This window comes from Vidua macroura, chromosome 5 (genome assembly GCF_024509145.1).
Source record: "Vidua macroura isolate BioBank_ID:100142 chromosome 5, ASM2450914v1, whole genome shotgun sequence".
Lineage (NCBI taxonomy): Eukaryota > Metazoa > Chordata > Aves > Passeriformes > Viduidae > Vidua > Vidua macroura.
Genome location: NC_071575.1, coordinates 23,890,796 through 23,911,098, shown reverse-complemented (window position 1 = coordinate 23,911,098; position 20,303 = coordinate 23,890,796). Strand labels below are relative to the sequence as shown.

General features: G+C 38.2%; 1 protein-coding gene across 1 annotated transcript in view; it reads left to right on the top strand.

Moving 5' to 3' along the window:
• The window catches only part of TXNRD1 (thioredoxin reductase 1), a 35,833-nt gene extending 18,898 nt beyond the window's left edge, over positions 1-16,935 (top strand). The window contains exons 8-15 of the mRNA XM_053978676.1: positions 277-502; positions 2,447-2,539; positions 4,259-4,335; positions 5,926-6,082; positions 8,203-8,310; positions 9,685-9,780; positions 11,945-12,079; positions 15,248-16,935. Of these exons, the coding sequence (XP_053834651.1) occupies positions 277-502; positions 2,447-2,539; positions 4,259-4,335; positions 5,926-6,082; positions 8,203-8,310; positions 9,685-9,780; positions 11,945-12,079; positions 15,248-15,310 (955 nt within the window). The 3' untranslated portion in view covers positions 15,311-16,935. The remainder of the gene's footprint in view (positions 1-276; positions 503-2,446; positions 2,540-4,258; positions 4,336-5,925; positions 6,083-8,202; positions 8,311-9,684; positions 9,781-11,944; positions 12,080-15,247) is intronic.
• The last annotated feature ends 3,368 nt before the right edge of the window (positions 16,936-20,303 follow it).

Here is a 20,303-nt window from a genome sequence, read left to right as displayed (position 1 = left end):
ACATTTTTGGGGTGATTCAGAATTTTTGTGCTCATTTTTCTTTTACGTGTACTCCTAAATATAGCTTTTTTATCTGTCACACACTGATTTTGTATTCCAGATAAACTTCCAAAAAATTAAGCAGGGATTTTTTTTTTTTTGTGAGCAAGAAAAGGAATAAAGTTCTATTCTTACAGGGGAAAAAAAAAAAGATAAATATAAAGCACAGTACATTTTTCTCACTGCCTCTAATTTCCCTTTTCTTTTTTTCCCCCTTTTTGTTTTTTTTCCTTCCAGTGATGACCTCTTCTCTCTGCCTTACTGTCCAGGGAGAACCCTGGTGGTTGGAGCTTCCTATGTTGCCTTGGAGTGTGCAGGATTTCTTGCAGGTCTTGGATTAGATGTCACTGTAATGGTGAGATCCATTCTCTTAAGAGGATTTGACCAGGACATGGCAAACAGAATTGGTGAATATATGAAAGAACATGGAGTCAACTTCATTAGGGAGTTTGTGCCAATCAAGGTAGGCTCAAAGTGACTACAGTTGATTGGGAGGTACCTACCATAATGTTTTAAGATGTAAATTATTTTAATGAATACAAAAGCTGAACTTTCATTATAGTATCTGCTGTGACATAGAATGTTTGTCCTGGTTCTTCTTGCAGGCCCATAATTAAGCAGATAGATTATTTCCTCTAAGATCAGTGCATCACAAACAATTCCATTTTTCATTGCCAATTTTAAAATTTTCAGCCAGCAAATACTGTTTATATGCTGAGGATTAGTGGACTATCCAGAAAAGTTAATGGGCTTTAGAAGTATCATCTATATCATTTACTTGGCAGAGTATCATTTACTTGAAATATGATACTTGAAGTGTGATTTACTTGGCAGAGTCCTTAAATACTTACTCAATTTTTGTTGAATTCAGTAAGAGTACTCATGCAGCTACTTACATACATGTATAGGTAAATTCAGGTTGAATTTAAACTAGATTAGAAATTCTGGAGCTTTTCTAATGCAAAATTGCCCTATCAAAGACTTCAGAGGGTGCTAACAGGATTTTTCTTTATGTTTTTTTCACAGTAGTCCTTAATTATTTTGAAATAGCAAATCATGTGTTGAGCAATTTCAATTTGGTGTTAAACCAGTGTGCTGCGGAGTTTAACACTTTGGGGATTAAAATATTAAATTCAGTGAAGACTGTTCTTTTCCACTCTTAGCAGTATCAAGAGCAGCTTTAAAAATGCTCTTGCCAGTTCCTACTACGGGTCTGAACCTCTCTCACAGAATCAGAGCTGCTGCAAGAAGTCAAAATGGATGTTTCCAGGAACTCAGTTTTTATGCAGGCTTTTGTTGCATAAATCCCATGCTGTATGAAAAGCAGGGATGATTATCTAGGTTTTGTTGCAGACATGGCCTTTTGTAAGTTCTAAAGGGAAATGAGAAAGAAGGAAACTGTGTTTAGAAGCAGATCATGTCAACTAAATGGCAAGCAGACTCCTCCAGATGCATCCTGATGAGCAGTGATGAGCAGTCCAGCAGTCCTTCGCCACAGTCACAAAATGCACTTCTGTGTATTTTACCCTGTCCCTTCACTATATGTCTTTGATGTCAATGGAAATAAAATATTTGGCCCTGTTTCTGATTGAGAATATCCTTCAGCTTAAGTTGCTTGGTAGGTTTTTAGCAGGTTTTCTCATCTCTTTCAGACATTGTGTTTGAAGTTATATATGTTGTGCTTATTAAAACCTTTTGTTGGGACTTTTGAAGGCAGAAGATGAGTTATAAATAATGCTGCCTTTGTACAGAAGCAGTTTAGAACAGTGATCCTTTGAGGTTGGTAGGATAACACAGTTGGCTTTTCTAAACTAAAAAAAAAAAAGGACAAATAAAATCTTCATCAGAAACTTTGCTCTTTCTGTCTCTAAATATTGAACATGAAGTAGGAACAAGGGTGCTGTTGAAAAGCACTTTTGCATCTGTAGGATGACCACTAAAATTTCCCAGAATTATGTTAAGTGTTGCACAGTTACATGTCTCTTGTATGTACTGCTGAGGGTTTTCTATGACAGTGGCTTCCCATGGGTGGAGAGAATGATGGCAGCACTTAGAGAAAATGCCTGATGGTGTTTCCAGGCTTTGTAAGAGTTTTCTTCCTACTCACTTCCTCTGTCCCCAGTGAATACAAGAGGTCATATGATGGGCTTGGACAAGAATTTAACCATCAGTCCACTTTTATAAACAGAAATGAGATTTTGTTGTGTTGGTCATAAGAATAAACGCAGGAACATAAAAAATCACATTAAAATATGCAAGTAGAAATGTAAAGAATCTTTAGAGTAAGTGCCTAGTTTTATATCATGGTTAAAACTCTCTCAATGATATTTGGTGGGAAAATATACATTTGTATATTTTTATTTGCAACTTTTTTTTTTTACCCCATCCAACCCCCAAAATGTTGTAGGTTGAGCGGGTTGAGGAAGGAACTCCTGGAGTACTGAAAGTTACAGCCAAGTCCACAACGGGGGACCAAATAATTGAAGGAGAATACAATACTGTGAGTCCTGTCTATATGCATGAAGGATGTGAAATAATCTTCCATTAAATGCTGATATTTTGTGTGGTGTTTTTATCCACACTTTAGATTTTTTAAAGTTATTTTAGTCATTAGGATATGTTAATTGCACACAATCAGCAGGTAATTAATCTGGAAATAAAACTCCCAAAGTCAATGGTTATTTTGCCTTGCCAAATCATTTTGCATTGCTTTTGGAACCTGTTTCTTAGCTTAGGGGCGTAGATGAGCTTGGTCCTGTGGAATCAGTTGTAGGATTTTTTCCGAGCGGGATATTTGCAATAAATGATAAGTAATGATTTAGAATAGCTTTCATAGTAATTAGGGCATTTTTTGTAGTTAGGACAAAACAATAGTCCATGCAGGAGTCAAACAAACAGGTGACATGTCATCTCAAGATGACACATCTTCACAAACACAGCTAATGCCCTGTGGCAAGTCAGTCAGGAAACTTCATTACACACTTAAAACAGTAAAATGGCAGTGTGCAGGTGTGGTATTGTATGTTTGATTGGCTGTTTCCATCACATCTCACTCCACTCATTTTCCTAGGCCTTGATACTGAGAGGAGGAAAAAAAAAATTGTGACTAGAGTATTTGGAACCACATAGAATGCATAATGACAGGCATTTGCCAGCCTGGGATTTCAGACTGCAAATACTGTGTGTCACTGACCTTGTTTACTTATACAGTGCATCAGTCATCCCCTAACAAGGACACACCTCAGTGCATGTGGGAGCCAATAGTGTGAGACAGTTTAACAATGGCAGCAGAGCTAGAGCACAGGGTTGTAATACTGGGGTTTTTCTACTCCATAATAGTGAAAGCTTATCAGCAAGGAAATCAATACCATCCTTTCATTAAGGAAACTTTTAGTTTCTTATTGCTACATCATCACTGAAATGCTGTCACTCCTCATAGAAGCTCTGAGCTGTGTGTGCTGCATTTTAAGACCTTCAGCTCTGAGGATGGTGTGTTTGATCATCTGTAAGACTTGGAGGAGATCTTGGGATTCCTTCAGGACAGTTCTTAGTTGTCATATGAGAAGCGTTATATAGTTATCTGGGCAGTTGTCCAAGACCACTAAGCATGTAGCAGTTTTCCTCTGTGATAGCAAAAGTTGGAGCGCAATTTGTTAAGATAGCAGAGTTGATAGGATGGGAATTTGGCCTGGACAAATGTTCAAACAAATAATATTAAAAAAATAATATTCTTTGACAGTGATTGGCTGAGAGCCTATATAAGTAAATTCTATTTTCAGATTTAAAAAGTACTATTTTGTTTTATTTTTATTTGCTTAAGCATCTGAGTTTCTTTCCTAAAGAGCCTTTTCTTAATGGAGCATTTTGAGGTCACTTGCCCTGGTAAGCATACAGGATAATACCTTGGTGTAAAACTGGAAGGAAATAAAGAATCTGTCCCTAACTGATTGGTTTAGAATATTCTTGGGGTATTCTTCTAGGGAAAGCTATTTGCCTGTTTTCAATCTTAGCATTAAAACCTGGTATTGTTAGGTCATGGTGGTAACATGGTTTGTCTTAAACTCTATGAATGTACAATGGGTAACAAATGTATTCACCTTACTGTGACTAAGCCTTAGATACTAATCTCTAGTATATATTGGAGATAATAGCTAAAGGAAAATGCACTTTTGTGGTTTTTTGTCTTTCTGTAATTTTAAAAATCATTGCTGTTTTGCAGGTGTTGCTGGCAATTGGACGAGATCCATGCACAAGAAGAATTGGTTTGGACAAAGTCAGAGTGAATATCAATGAAAAGTAAGGACATACGTCTGTGTACCACTCACTGCTGAGCTTGTGTCATGTGCTGTTACAATGGTAACAGAGACACCCAAAAGCTTTGAGGAAAAAGTTGTCCCCTCTTTGTGTACACTTGGATGGGAGACCATGTAGCAGATAACTGCATTTTCTCTCACAGTACTACTCATTTGCTTTTTTGTTGCTGAAATGTCAATTTCTAATTCCTGTGAGAAAAAAGTGTCTGTTTCATTCTTTCTCGATTTACAGGTCTATCTTAGCTTTTTCCAGTCACAGGGTTTTCTGGGATCTGTCACTTGTTCCTTGTACTCTCTTCTTCTCATCTCCTTGCTTTTATCACCTCTTGGGGCAAAAATCTGTTCATACAGGCTTTTAGAGCAGTCACTTTTGTTTATATTTTAATGTAAAAGCTACTATATATTATTTTGAAAGATAATGTTCAAGTAGCATTCCTTTAACTCCCAGGTGAAATTCTTGATGTATTTTAGGTTTGGAGGGTTTTATTTCTTGCCTTGAAGTATAATCTATGTCTTCTGTAGAAAAGTATTTGATGTTTAATGTAGTGAGATTGTTGCACCAGGGAGTGGAGCTATCAGTAATATTTTCATTATTGATACTAAAACTTCTTGCAGTCATGTGGGTCCTCAGAGATCTTCCCTTTGAAGAGAAGACAAGGGACCATGACCTTGACCAATGCAGAGTTTTTATATATGAACTCAGTAACTGATGTTGTCAAGGGGAACAATTGTGATATTTTAAATAAATGGAAATTTTGGTCCGCTCAAAATTGGCAGATCATGGCTTGTAGAACAGTACACATCTTTCTGATGTCAGGACACCTATTACTAGTTTAACAGAATGAACTATAAAGCTATTAGCATAAAATGTATAATTTTTAACACGTGTAAAATTGAGGAAGTTGGATTTTTAATATAGGAATTGCCACTAGTCTCTCAAGTAACTATCTGTTTTTGTGTCTGTCTGATTAGGTTTCCCTGTTACATGTGTTTCCTGTGGTGATTACTGCACTATCTCATTTATTGATGAAGTAGGAAATATTAATAATTAAAAACTTTCATTAGCTCAGTGCACTTACAGCTAAAAAGCTTGCTGGCTGTCCCTTAGGTAGGGTGTGTAACAGCTTGACTTGTCTCTGTGTAGGACCCTGAAGGATAAGTTTCTGTAAACAGCTTCAGCCACTGGACTGAAATTTCAGTAGTGGAAAAATTGTTTTGTCCTACAAGTGGAGTGAGAGAATGTCTCTTCCTGTCATTCCTGAAAGTTGCCAGTACACAGCTCAACTGGTGGTAGAGGGTGTTTCCGGAAGAGGTTTATGCTTCACCTCAGTAATTCAGGAGATGAACTGCAGCTTCTCAAGCTACCTCCTTATCCAGTGTGTGAAATCCTGTAGTTTTGGTCAAATTTGCCCTATTTTATATTTCTGCTCGAGACTGTAAGATTATGAATATGAATTCTCATGCTTCACATACAAGTCTTTCTCTCAAAGTTAAGGGGCCTACAAGGTTATTTACACCTCCACCCTTCACAGCAGAACATTTAGATCTTTTTTCTTGTTAATTCCAATTGCAGAACAGGAAAAATTCCTGTCAATGATGAGGAGCAGACAAACATTCCGTATATCTATGCTATTGGAGATATCCTGCAGGACAAGCTGGAGCTCACACCAGTGGCAATCCAGGCAGGAAGGTTGTTAGTCCAGAGGCTTTATGCTGGGGCAACCACTAAGGTAAGGAACCAGTTGCCACAAAACACTGTCACCGCTCTGCTTCTAATTGCGCAGTGCAAGTCTGCTTGCTTGTGGAAAACCCAGTAGAATTTTAAGGATTAGCTTTGATGATGATTTTAATTTTCCCCTGGCAAAGATATTACTGCAGATGTGTTTGGCTAATTGTGTAGGATGAAATTAATACCTTGTGGATTAAGCAGTAGTCTCTTTTTTTTTTTTTTCCTATTAAGAGGGTTTAGTTTTCTCTCAGAGTATAATGATAATGAAATTAACAGAGATCATTTAACTTGTTTTTAATTGTTTTTAATTCTACTGCCTTTGCTAAAAGTCAGCAATCTTTCCCATCCTGTAAAGTGCCTTTAACACCAATTCAAAGGCAGTTTACTACACCTACCTATGGTCCCTAAATAGAGTGGAATAGGAGTTTGTGATGTTCTTAATTTTCAGTGTTGTTTTCATTTTTTTTTCACTTCTCATCTGTATGTTTTCAGTATAACATGAAGTTCTAATTGTAGTTGAATGTGGACACAAAGGAAGATCAGATGTACCAGTAACTCAGCACATGTTAATACCTGAGTAGTTGAATTAGTGGATTCAGTGTTCATATTTCATATTAGTGCTGGGTTTCAGCCAGGTTATGGTTGTTCAAATGGGAGCAATGTGTGTATTCATTTTCACCTTATGTTTAAACCAGAAGGAAAGGAGAGTGCCTTTAAAGAATTGTTACACTGATATGGGTGCTTGTCTCACCTTTATAACCATATGGCATGACCATAAAGGTTTCTCCCTTTCAGAGCCTGCTGTATTCATAGCAAGTTCAACTATCAGCCAGATTTAGAGCTTGATTGAGTTGTTTGTTTTATGTTGGCAGGTACTGCAGTAACAGAATCCTGAAACAGGGTGCATAATGTCATTGAATTAGCCAGGCAAGGTTTAAGAAATTGTAGCAGAAGCCAAATTTTTTTATTGCTGCAATGCTATGGATATGTCTTAATTTACATTTTATGCCAGATAAGTCTGTCAAGGTACAAAAATTGTTATGCTGCCAAAGGAAGCATTCTTATTCAGTGAATACAAGAAATGAGTAACTACTTTTAAAAAATGGGAGTGTGGCTTATACTGCCTTTAACAAATCTGCAGAAGGTGATTGAAATGTAATGAGGTGTTATGGATAGGTGGGGCAAGAACAGTAGTCAGCATCTTAGTTGATCCCCAGTCACAAAGGAAATTGATTAGAGTTGAAATATGTAGAAAATAAAATTTCTAGACGTGAAATAGAGCTGACCAGCCTGCTAGTCTGCTATGGCAGAATGACTCATTTGGTGTATATGGGAAGAGCAGGGGATGTTTGTTTATTTTGAGTCTAGTGAAGGCTTTTGACACTGTCTCCATAACATTGTCATGGACAAAGGGATAAATTGCAGGCTGGGTAAGTGGCTAGTGAGGTGGGTTGAAAACTGGCTGAACAGACAAGCTTAAAGGGCTGTGACCAGCATTCCAGAGACCAGCTGAAGGCCAGTCACTGGTGGTGTGCCATAGGCTTGGACTTGGGTCCAGTGCTGTTCAACATCTAAACTACTGGATCTGGATGCTGAGAACAAGTGCACCCTCAGAAAGTTTGGAGATGACACAAAACTGGGAGAAGTGACAAGCTTTCACTGTGCCCCCAAATGGCTGTACTTCATGTCATTGGTTATTTTGGCATCACCTAGGACACAGCTGATTAAAAAGGAGTTTTGTATGGTAGTGGTGCCCTTGCAGCATCTCCAACTAAAAATAGTATGCTTTGTAGAAGTGGTTGAACAGGCAAATTTTATCTCCAGTTTGGCTTATGATCTGGTACATTTTTAAAATGGTGCACTGAATTTCCTTTTCCACTTAATCAGTGCATACTAATTAATATTAGTGTGGCTTTAAACTGTCTTTTTGTTCTTGCTCGAATTAACACCTCTGGAATGGGCAAACACAAAACTGTACCTTAATTTAAGACAATTAAAAAAAATAAAAGAGCTTTCAGAATTGTGAATAATCAAGCTTTTCTTGCTGTGTTTCAGACTGCTGTGTGCTGGTTTTATTACTGATGTTGTGTGGCTTTTTGTTTTCTTTTGAATGCCATCCAGTGTGACTATGTGAATGTTCCAACTACTGTATTTACTCCTTTGGAGTATGGAGCCTGTGGGTACTCTGAAGAGACCGCAGTGGAGAAATTTGGGGAGGAAAACATTGAGGTAAATGCCTTAATTTCATCTGGGTTTTAGTTTTCCAATTTGTGATTTAAAATAATGTTAAGAGTAAATTAAAACAGCATTTTGTGCTCTGATGTAAGGACGGGAGGTGACTAGGTACATTTTTTGTCTTCCTTGGCTGTTCCTAGACATGTTATAAAAATAATTCTCAATTCCAATAGCTCTAATTGCAGATATTTTCTATTTTTGGCAAAGAGGGGCTTAAAGGTGGAATGTTTGGTTAAAAAAAAAATAGAAAAAGGGTTTCTTTGTGTCTGAAAATACTTCAGGATAATTTTAAACTGGATATATGCTGGAAGCAATATACTGGTTTTAATGACAAAGTGGAGCTTTTGTACCTACAGCATGGCAAATTCCTTACCATAGTGATTTTTACTTTATAAAGCGAAATGTTATGCTCATTTTTCCTGTTTACTTTGAGCGTACAAAGAGGTATGTGCTTAATTTTACTCATGTGAGTAATCCCTTTTCATTCCTTGGGATTGCTGGTCATGAGTGAAATTAGACAAATATAAGCACTTAGTGCCTGAGGCTGTTCTTCCAAAATGCTGTACTGACCACACTACAGAAAGCATAAGGGGAGGAAATCTCACAATAAACTGAACTTTTATGTCCTACAAATATCACCTGAAGAGCATTATTTACAGAAATAAGCAGGTAAGTGGTACTGCATGAAGCTGAGTTGACATTTTCTGATTTGGACTCTGGAGGAAAATAAGCAAATACAACTCAAAATGGCAGTGTGAAAAATACTGTTAACCTGACCGAAGGGCAAAGGCTTAAATGCTTTTCTGCCCACAAAGTTTGTATATACCCAGTCAAATTTTTGTTATTGAGTGAAATTCTTGATGTTATATGTGAAACACTGGGCTCTTTATTCTGGAAAATGTGCTTTTGATTTTCAAAGCACTTTATATTTTAAAATGTGCACCCAGAAGAATTTGTGTTCTGGCTAAGTCCTCATTTGGTGTATTCTGACCTCTTTATTGTATCACCTTATTGGCTTTTGTTTTTGCAAGCTTCAGTAAGATTATTGAGTCACTTGTGATCTTGTAATTTAATAAAAGCATGGTGAACTGTGTGGAAGTGTATTATTCTTATGGCTGGAAGTGTATATACTGGAAGTGTAATATTCTTATGGCTTCTCTTTTTAAATTATTGGATGACACTAGTACTTGGTTTATAGAGACTTCTGTCTTTGGCATTCATTAAGGGAAAAGAGTATCATAATGATTTCAGATGTTCTAAATGCTGTGTACATAGTTCATTATTTAGGATAATCTGGCAGCTTTTGGAAGATCATGTTCTCTGCTTGGAAATTTTACAACTCTTTTTTAACCTGTGTTTTATTTCCAGGTGTACCATAGTCATTTCTGGCCACTGGAGTGGACTGTGCCATCCAGAGATAACAACAAATGCTATGCAAAGATAATTTGCAATATTCAAGATAACGTAAGTGCATCTTTCCTTCCTGGGGAAACAATATCTAAATGTTTATCATAAAACTGTTGATGATACAACAGCTATAAATAGGTTGCTTTTAACAAATTAAAATTAATTTAAATTTGCCTACCTTTTGAAGTGTAATAAATATTTATAGTGATGAATATTTCGGTGTATACAAAATCAATTCCCAGTAAAATACAAAATTCTGCCATTGCTATTTATACATGGTACTTCTTCCATATATGTAAAATAAGCAGTGGAGATCTTTAAGACTGTTCATTAACTTTGAGAAGTAAGCAAATCAATGCATGTAAAAATGGTTAGGAATTTCATTGGTTTATTCTCTCCTCCCCATACTTGCACATTCTCTTCTGGGAGACTCTTCTCTCTGAAATTGAGGTCTCTCAGAAACCATTACAACTTGTAACCTCTCCAAATTCACATGTGTTCATAAAACTCTTGAGCTTGTTCTAACAGGATAATGTATCTTGCCTGCACAAATCCCATTTAGGGTGATAATGCCAGGATTATCCTTGGACTAGGATCAAATTTCCTGGCCATGGAAATGTACAGTACCTGCTGAAGCAAAAGCAAAACTAGTAGTTTGTTAGAAAAACTGGTGTGCCCATCTCAGAATGATCATCACCTGTTCAATAAAATGTAGTTGATTTTATTAACATAAATTATTATGATGAGTAATATTCTATTAAAATGTATTCCTGTTAAGATGGTGGCATAGTTCTCTGTCCTATAAGAAAAAACCAAAACTTACTTAACCTATATTCATTTTTCCTAGATACAGATTTATCTTCCTGCAGTCTTTCTAAGCATCTAGTCAACATTTTGTAAAATTTGCAAACTTGTCCATCTCCTCTTTCTGGTGGAGTTTGCAGTAGTGTGGAAGGTATTTTAGAACCTCTGGCTGTGCTCTAATCCAGAGTCACTTAAGAAAATCCAGAGGTTTAATGGTGATTTAAAGTGTTTCATTAATTTATTTTCACTTCTTGTCCTGAAAATTTGAAATGTGTTTAAACATCTAGGGGTAGTCTTGAAAGTTACCCTGGAAAAAAAATAGTTCAGTAACTATTTAAAGCTCTCATTGCCTTGGTTTCATTGCTGTGGTTTTATTTTTACATATGTCAATATTTTTAAAGGAAAATAAGGATAATTCCATTTTACTTATTACCCAATTATAGCTTTTCTTATTTAAATAAAAACCCTGTGGTAAATCTCAGTCCTCAGACTTAACTGAAAGAATAATAATCTGTCAGTAGTATTCACTACACCCAATGTATGTGATATTTAGCAGGAAGAGCAGATAACATTTGATACTCAACTGGGCTACATCTATGCTCACCAAAAACTAATTCCCTGAAGGGCACTAAAGCCCACAGCAGGTGACAGGTGCTAAATTTTCATGTTGCTCTCATTTAGAAAAGCAGGTCAAGTCAGTACAACTTGTTCTGCTGGGTGTTTTCTGAGAATGTATGTGCAGTGTGATGTGTTCTGCAATTGAACAGGAGTATAGAGAGAAGTGTGAATAATACCTTCCTTGTAACTGGATGGGTTTTTTGCCCATCTCTAAGTGTATTATCTCCCACTGAAAGCCAACACTGCCACAAGTCATTGGAAGTTCATTTATAACAGACTTCTTGCCATGTCTGGTTGGCCACAACTTCAGCTTGTGGTCCTTTCCTGTAAGCAATTATCAAACTGAAAATTCTTCAACAGATACAGACCCTGTAGCCACCTACCATAGGCCCTCATACTGAAACTCTTAATGCAGGGTATTCACCTTTACTTAGGCAAGTGTTCTGTTGGCATGAGTGGAATAACTCACCTGAATAATATTTCAGGGCACAATAATGTGTAATTAAGCACAGACCATGGGCTGTGTTAAATTTGCATGCTCTTGATGTACTCCTGTACAAAGCTTTGTAAGAAAGCTGACTCATGAGTTCCTAGTTGAATCTTTGGAGAGAGAGAACAAAATTACACCATCTCACATCTGTTGGTGCTAATGATAGTTCACATTTTAGTAGTTACATTAATTTGTGATATGTTTTGTGAGCTGATTAAATTATATGCTCTGAATAAGAAAACTTTACACGTTGTCTAAAGAGAAGTGAATTCATGACTGTGCTTGCATTTGATTGTCTTTGGCATTTAGGAGAGAGTCATTGGTTTCCATGTCCTTGGTCCAAATGCTGGAGAAATCACTCAAGGATTTGCAGCTGCTATTAAATGTGGCTTGACAAAAGAACAGCTGGACAGCACCGTAGGAATTCATCCAGTCTGTGCAGAGGTTTGTATACAAAGTCATCTCAAAACCCAGCTTTCACGGCATTCTGGGGTAAGGTGTTGGAAATCTGAGTAACAGCTCTGTTAAAGAGGTCCAAATTTGCAGGAAGGTAGGGGGGAGGAAAGGAGAGGAAATTATCTGGTTTTAATATTTAGAATTCTAACACTTAGGCTTAGTTTAGGATTTTTTTCTTTTTTTTTTTTTTTTTTAAATTGTGTTAATTTGTGAAAAGTTTATGGCTTCCCTTAATCCAGTTCTCTCTCTACTGGGAAGTATAGAGTTTTTATCCCACTCAAGATATTATGAAGGCTTCAAATACTATTTCTGCTAAAGTGGTTGTCAAAGCTAGATTAGTGTACCTAAAATAGGCTTACAAATTGGTGCTGGGGAAGGGGATCAGCTACATGACAATTTTTCTGTCAAACTCTCCTCTTAAAGATCTTTTCTTTATCCTGTAGGCCTTCAATTCATGAAGCGACATAAATATTTCTTCTTCTTTTTATCTTGCTGTTCCTCTTTAATGAAGAGCTCAATTTTCTCTAGGAGGTGTGGGACAGCTCCTCCCAGATGTAAATCAGAGATTAATTTTAGTAGCATTAGGACCAGTTTATATTGGCTGAGGATCCCTGAAAGCTTGTTTATGACCTGTGTAAGTCTTCCTACAGAGTCTCTGGTTGTGTTAGAAGTAAAGCAGTACAAGGGAGCATCAGAATGCTCCTCTGCAGAAGTGACATCCACCTCTCTTCTTTCCTATTTTCTACATGGTTTAGTAAAAGCAATGTAATAAAGACTCCATTAATGGACTGCTAGCCATCTGAATCCTCTACAAAGCATCCACAATACAGATTCTGTTCTTTGTAGTACCATCTAATGGCATTCTTGGAGGCCCTTGAAGGGGGCTAGCAGGTCCTTATCTTCCCAGGGGCCCTGTGGAGGGGGATCTCTGAGGGAGGCATTCAAACCTGTGAACTCAAGTGGGGTATTAGCATATGCAGTGTGAAGAGAGGATGAGAGTCATAATTTATTCTGGACATCTGAGCTGCTAAAATTGAAACTGAATAGAATGATGATTAGACATAATTCAGGGAGGTAATTTCAGATAATCATATTTGTTTGAGTGGGGGAGGAAGAAATTGGCTCAGGAGAAATACACCATTTAAAATCTCTAAGGAACAGCGATCATTTTTAGTGACAGTCTTCAAAAGGGTTTTTTATGCTTTTACTTAATTTAATCTCTTGAGCAGTAAACAAAAATCAAAGTGCAAGATGGCACTCTTTGATTAGAAAAATGCTTGAAAACCGGGATTTGTGAGGAATGAGCATATTGGATGCATAGAACAATGGATAATATCGCTGTTATTTTTGTTACATACCTGTAAAAGTTAAAGAAAATGAAGTCTGATTTGAAAAGGAAAGGGGCAGTGTTACAGGGTCAAGTGCTGACATCTTCACTGGCACTAGTCCTAATTAATTGCTAAGTCTCCTGTGAAACATGATTTTATTCCACTTGGAGAAAACCTTTAGACCAAGGGTCCCATTCTCACTGCTTACAAATTAGAGCCAGAGTTCCCTTCTCTTCTTGGAGCAGAATTTTATTCTACAGAAAACAGGAGCTCAGAATGGAATTTCTTGCAAGGTTAAGTCCAAATAACTGCAAGCACAGAACTGGTAGGACCTCAGCCCTACAGAGAATTACATCTCAGCCTCACCTGCACTGTGCTGCCTGAAATTCAGGGAGGTACTACTGATCATCTGTGATGAAGAGAAATTGTCTTCTGAAAGCTGGGGTGATTCTTCCAGGTAGCTAATGATGGCTTTCCAGCCACTGGATCTAAGATTTGTCTTAAGTAACAAATTCTATCCAAAAATACATATTTCCAACAATTATCAAATTACTCCAGCTGGCTTACTAGGGAGCAGTGTGGTCCCCTCCCACACCTGGAGCTTGCAGTCTGGCCAGGAGGAAAGCAGATAAATTTTGTGATTTTTAATCTTGGTCTTTTGAAGTGAAATAACAATAAATGAAGACTCCCATATGTTGTCAGGCTGTGGATCAGAAATAAAGTCTACAAACCCCTCTCTCAAGACATGCACTATATTTTAGATAAGTCACTGTTCTTATGCCATGTATATTAGACATGCATTTGTCTTCCTGATTTGTGTATAATGTTTTACATGCTTATAGAAAGTGGAAGAGGTTTATCATTTATTGATGTTGTCCTCTGAAGAGCTGCTACCAGCCTTAATGCAGCAAAGCTTCTACTTAGAGAAATATAGGTCTTTCTGATCCCCATTATCTTTAGATACTTCAGTGTTATTTGCATAGCTGAAATGTGTATATACTTTATTCTGTGCTAAGTTTATTCTTCCTGAGAGATGGCTTTGATGATAACTAATTATTGCAACTTTGAAGCATTTAGACAGCAGTGGTTTTGATTTCCTTTTTTCCTTTCTGTATTATACTTATGCAAAATCATGCAATTATTTGCATAGTAAAAGTACCGGTATTAAGCAAATTTTTGTAGAATTTTCCTTCCCAAATTTTAATCTGTTAATTTTACAATAATTATTTAGGAATAACATATATATGTTATTTTCTTTAATGTGACTTGAAAGCAGTAAAGACTGGAATTTTTCAAACTAGTTTTACTCAGTGTTTCTGTAGCTATTGTCGAGAGGACACAGATCCCAGACATAATACCTTCATCAGCAATCACTTCCACATTTCTATAATGTCTAGAAAAGCACAAAGGCAAAATTCTCTCCAAATGCCCAGGCCTTGAGTTAACTCCACTTTCCCAAACAAAGACGTTTTCTTTGAGCCATAAAGACACTTATTCATTAGGTGTACAGGAGTTTATTATTGCGGATCTTGTTCCCACTGTGAAAACTTAGGAGCATTAAGACGAGAGGTGGTATAAAGCCATGTGACTGCCTCAATTCTGTCTTTTCCACTGTAAAAGGAAGAACATAAGCTAAATGAAGAGAACAAAAGTTGTTTGTATGCATGTGTGCTGTTTAATGGCAAGGATTTTAAATGTATGATTTTTATTGTTATTTTCTTACTTTAAGAAATGGCTGCTGTTTTGAGCATGATGCCCAAATTGATCTTCCAGGAAAAAAAAAAATAATTTAGCCATACTAAGAGTCTTCTTTCTTCTTTGTCTTAAGGTATTCACCACCCTGTCCGTGACTAAGCGTTCTGGTGAAAACACCGCTGTGAGTGGATGCTGAGGTTAAATTCCCCCATCCTTGCTATTGCCAGAGACTGACTTTCATCACAGTGTCTGACTCCTGCAATTCAGAATGAAGGTTTTGGGAGAAGTCACCCTTTGACACCTGCAGAAATGTGTAGAGCTTAACCTGGACATTCCATAGTCTTAAGGAGAAGAGCTCTGTGGGAGTTGGTCACTTGTGCCTGGCTGGCAATTAGCAATGCAATGGGAATCTTGACTGTCAAGCTGGTGATTAGCAGGGCATTTAATGAATGCCTCCATGAAGTCATAGCCTGAAGCCTGCATTGTCTGGTGGGCAGTGATGGAAGAACTGCTAGCACAGCTGGACAACAACTGTTTTGGTTTGGCTTTATTACTTTCTAGTTTCTTTCCTGAACATTCCCTTCTAGTTCTTTCCAGAACAAAGAACTTCCCAACACAGAAAGCTCCCCACCATTTTCAGGTAGTTGAATCAGATAAAATAGCTCCTGTGTTCTGGGTCATGACACAGCAAATGCAAGGTCTCCTCATGAACATACACTTTACCAGCTCACATGCCTACAGAGGGCAAGTTCTACTTGTTTGATCATGAGGAAGAAAATAGCCTTGGAAAAAGGTTTAGTACCACCTAAATTAACAGATTTCTTGCCTTCCAAACTGACTTCATTGTGACTTTTTATTTAGAGAGCTTTATTTGTGAAAACATTCTTCTCAGTGAGAAAGGAAAATAATTTATTAAGACCTTTTGATACAGAAAGTTGTTGTGTTTATTCCCTGAAATCATGCATATAATGCAGATGTGATGATCTTAGCTCTCCCTGAGGCTTATTGATTATAATGAGTCTGATTTGGAGCTGACAGAATTCCAAAGTTGAATGAATTGTCCTTCCAAGAACTCTGTGCAACTTCATTACATTTGAGTAAATTTCTTTCTTTCCAGGTGAGCTGTCATAAGCTGCACTGTTTCAGGTCTAAACTGGCCACTTTGAACACAAAAGTATTGAGATTTCCTGGTGATTAATGAGCCCTTAGAATCAAAAAAATTACACAACCAAACAACACCCCCCTCAACCAACCAACCAACCAAACTCTCCAGCCAAACTCCAAAAACCAGTAGTGAAAAATCTGTTGTGTAGATAGGGTCTAAAAGTTCTACTTAGTTCCATGTGTGCTATGTTTTATATTTAATTAAGAAAACAATACTTAAACAATACTTTTAAAACAGAGGTTTCAGTGAAAAGACCAGATTCTTGAATATCCCTCCTGTGTTAGTAAAGCTTCATGTTTACTTGTCAAGAAATGGCAAAAGTGGCTCTTTGTAATGGAGATAAATGTGTTTTTTGATCTGTTTTTCCATTTCCCTCTTTTAGCAGAAAGGTTTGGATTACTTTTATTAAATGGCTCTTGGGAGTTCAGTAGTGCAGTGTGAACAGGGGGTGAATTCCCCAGCCCTGTGGGCAGAAGCCTCATGCCTAAATTCCTACCTGGTAACAAATTCTTGTATTTCTACTGAGATTTCTAAAATAGTGTTGTAAGTTATTTTTATAAACCCATACATAACTGAAGGATTTTTAAACATGTTTTGTATGGTATCTAGAATGGTCTGTGATGGTACTTTTCTGGCCAGTTTAATAAATAAATCGATTTGCACAAGCAGGTGCTCCTTGTGATGCCTCTTCCAAGCAGACCCCAGGGGACAGCAAGACAACTGTTTTTTGAAGGGCCAGAAGAGGGCACCATGATAAACCTAGCTTAATTTGCCTTTGTCTCTTGCATTTTGAAGGTAGATATTTCTCTTAAAAACAGAGTTTGAGGCTCTTTCATGTGCATTTGTTTTGCATGTTAAATATTTGAGAAGGACATACTTAAAAACACAAGATAATTAGGAAACAAATCTTTCATTATTTACGCCAGCTGCCATCCATGTAACTTCTGAAAACCCAGGAGTGCAGGTTCCTGAGCTACTGGGCAGTGTAGCTGCTTGTATTTAAGCACTTGGATAGCAGCATTTTCAAGCAGGTATCTAAGAAAGTCAGGTCATGGAGATCAGGCTCCTTTATTTCCTGGAGCGAGTAAAGAGATATATGAGCTCGGCTTTGCAAGGCTGGACTTACACATATCTATTCTTATGGGTCATGTCACCATTAATGATGCATGTTTCTGCACTTATTGCTTACAATTCAGTAGGTGTTGGGTTTAATTACTTCTATTTTTACTTAAAATTTAAAATAGTGAGACTTTTTTTGGTAGGGTTTTTTTCTATTAATTCTCCATAAGGAAGACATTTTCAGGAAGACATATTTATGTCATCTGTGCGTGATGACAGAGGGATATATTATCACATAGGGATTTATTAAATGCCAAAGCTAAGCATTCAGTGTTTTTATCAAATTAAGCATACTTGGGATACTGCATGCTTTGGAAGCACATACTAGAAAATTTACTAAGCTAATCAATATTTATGTTTCACTCATATTTATTTGTAATTAACATTTTTGGATGCTCTTACATGAGGGTTAGAATCATCCTCAGATACTACAGATACAAATGTTGACAGGAAATGTCACAGATTTGAATAGGGAATTTAATAGAGTTTCACTGACAGCTACCAGAATTTTTTTTTTCTCTTTTTTTCCTTTTTTTTCTTCCTTTTTTTAAGCTTCTCTAGCTGTTTATTCCTCTTTTACCCCTCTCCCCTTGGTGTGAGTTGTCTGAGCAATCCTAACTCTTCTGTAAGTTTTGTATTCCAACTTGCATTCCAACTTCCCTCCTTCGAGCCCTGCAGAGCCCCAGTGCAGGAGGCTCCCTTGCTGTGGAGCCGTAGGCTGGGCAGGACCTGTGTTGGACAAGGTGCATTTCCTGGAGATGCCATGGATGCTGGAGATCTCATGACAGGTTTGGTGTCTTGCTGCGCTGTGTGGAATGACCTTGCACTCATAAAGCCTGTTACTGATCCTGTCTCTGGCTGTGCCAGAAGGAACCAGATGGCTGAGTCTTTTACACAAGACTTGATAGACACCTTTCAGGTCAAAATAGGGTATAAATGTTTGTGGTAACTGTCAGCCCTGCAGAGAGTGAAGTTTCAGAAGCCCTTTCTCTTTGATGACTGGCTTTTCTGATTGCTCAGTTGTCCTCGGTGTGGGATGGTGTGAGACTGTTCTTGCCAAGACCTGTTTGGCCTCCAGAGAGAAAGTAAACCTGAAAAGTACAAAGAAAAAGCCTAGAAAGAAGGCTCCAGGGGATCTGCCACACCACTGGCCTCCCTTCTTCATGCACAAAATGGCAAAATGCTCCTGAAATATTTCCATCCTGTAGGCAACCATTTGTTCCTCCAGGGTGTTTTGGTTTGGGGGCTGCTGGTGGGGGAGTGGGAGTGAAGCAAGGGCTTTGGCATCCATCAGGGAGAGCGGGAAGGGCTGCCAGTGTGGAAAGGCAAAAGCACAGTGCAGGTCACATGCTGTGATGGGTACCAGAAAGCTTGGGGGGGTGGGGGTGGGGGGCGGGTACGGCTGAGGGTGCTCCCAAGATTCCATGGCATTTGGGAAATGCAGGAGAGCCTCTGCAATGAGGGGCTGCCCTTCAGCTGGGCCCATCCTGCAGGATTTGTGGGAGCCTGCAGATCTGAATATGTTTGTTTTCCTTTTATTTGCCCAGTGCTCCTGACCCATGTTCTGTTGTGCAGAATTTGACTTTACACGTGATTTCTTATTCATTCAATTGTCCTTTTTATGTCTCTTTTCCAGAAGCTAGAAATCTTCCTAGTTACAGACTTGTCTGAGGAAGTTCTCCCAGTGCATTTTTGCATCTTAAAATCATGAAATAAGCTGGTGATGCCAAGTGGGGTGTATATCAGGACAGTGAAGGAAGGCTTTCCTTCCCCCTAGCAAACCTCTGTGATTGGCTTTGCTCAGCACCACCAGTGACTCCTGACCTGCCCCATCAAGTTGGCTGACCTTCAGGTGCCAGCAAGGGATGCTTTTCTGCCAGGAAGGCCATGCTGTGGCCAGACTCCTTGAGTGAGCTCATTCCCTGCTGCAAATGGCCATCATGAGTGCAAAGAAGTATCCATCCCCTTTTCTAGACTGCAACAGAAGCTAGACTGCAACAGAAGCCAGCTTAGGCACATTGTGACAAATCTGCAGCTAAATTCTGCTTTCCTCTGTATATACTTATCTCATCAAGTGATTCTTTCCATGAAAATAGGGTTTATCCTAGGTTAGGCACAGAGTAAATTGAGCTCTGCCTTTTCACTTGCTTTCAAAAATAAATGGTAACACATTTAGCCTGAAGATCTTCTTTCCCTCTTAATGTCATTGTAAATTGACCACCCACGATGAGAAGGGTGCATATGCCATGCGGTGTGATGTGAGGTAGGCAAAAGTGGTGACTTGCTTTTGGGCTTGACCCAGAGTAGCTTTTTACACTCTGGAGCTTCTGCACAATTACATGTATCTATATGTATATGCAGATATCTGTATGAATATACATGAACTGTGGGATGGGGCAACTCAAGGTCCTTGCAGCCAAATTCTTTGGGTGACACTTTGAAGTTGCTACATGGAAGGAGGGAAGATGCAGAGAGAGAAACTGCATGACGTGAGGTCTCTGGTGGACCCAACATCACCAGTATCTATGAAAATAAAAGCTCATTACTTGTTTTATCTTCCTCTGGGGTGTGGGGGACCACGATGGAGCCACATGTGGAAGAGGGCATGGCAGGTCAGCACCATGGTGCCAGTGCAAGGGGGGATACAGAGAGACCATACCACCCTTCTTTATGTTTTTCTTGGCTCTGGAAGCACCATTTCTTCCTTACCTAAAAATAACCATGCTAAATTAATGGCTTACACTTGCATTAAACTGTTAAAGTTGCACTGGTCACTCAAACATGGCCTGCCAAAAGGGCTGCTTATTGCACATTTAAAGCTTATGTCCTCCAGGTTTCTTTTAGTAGCTGAAGTTGGACAGGTAATCCTGATTGTGGAGGCGCTTACTTTTTCTTGGAGCAGTGA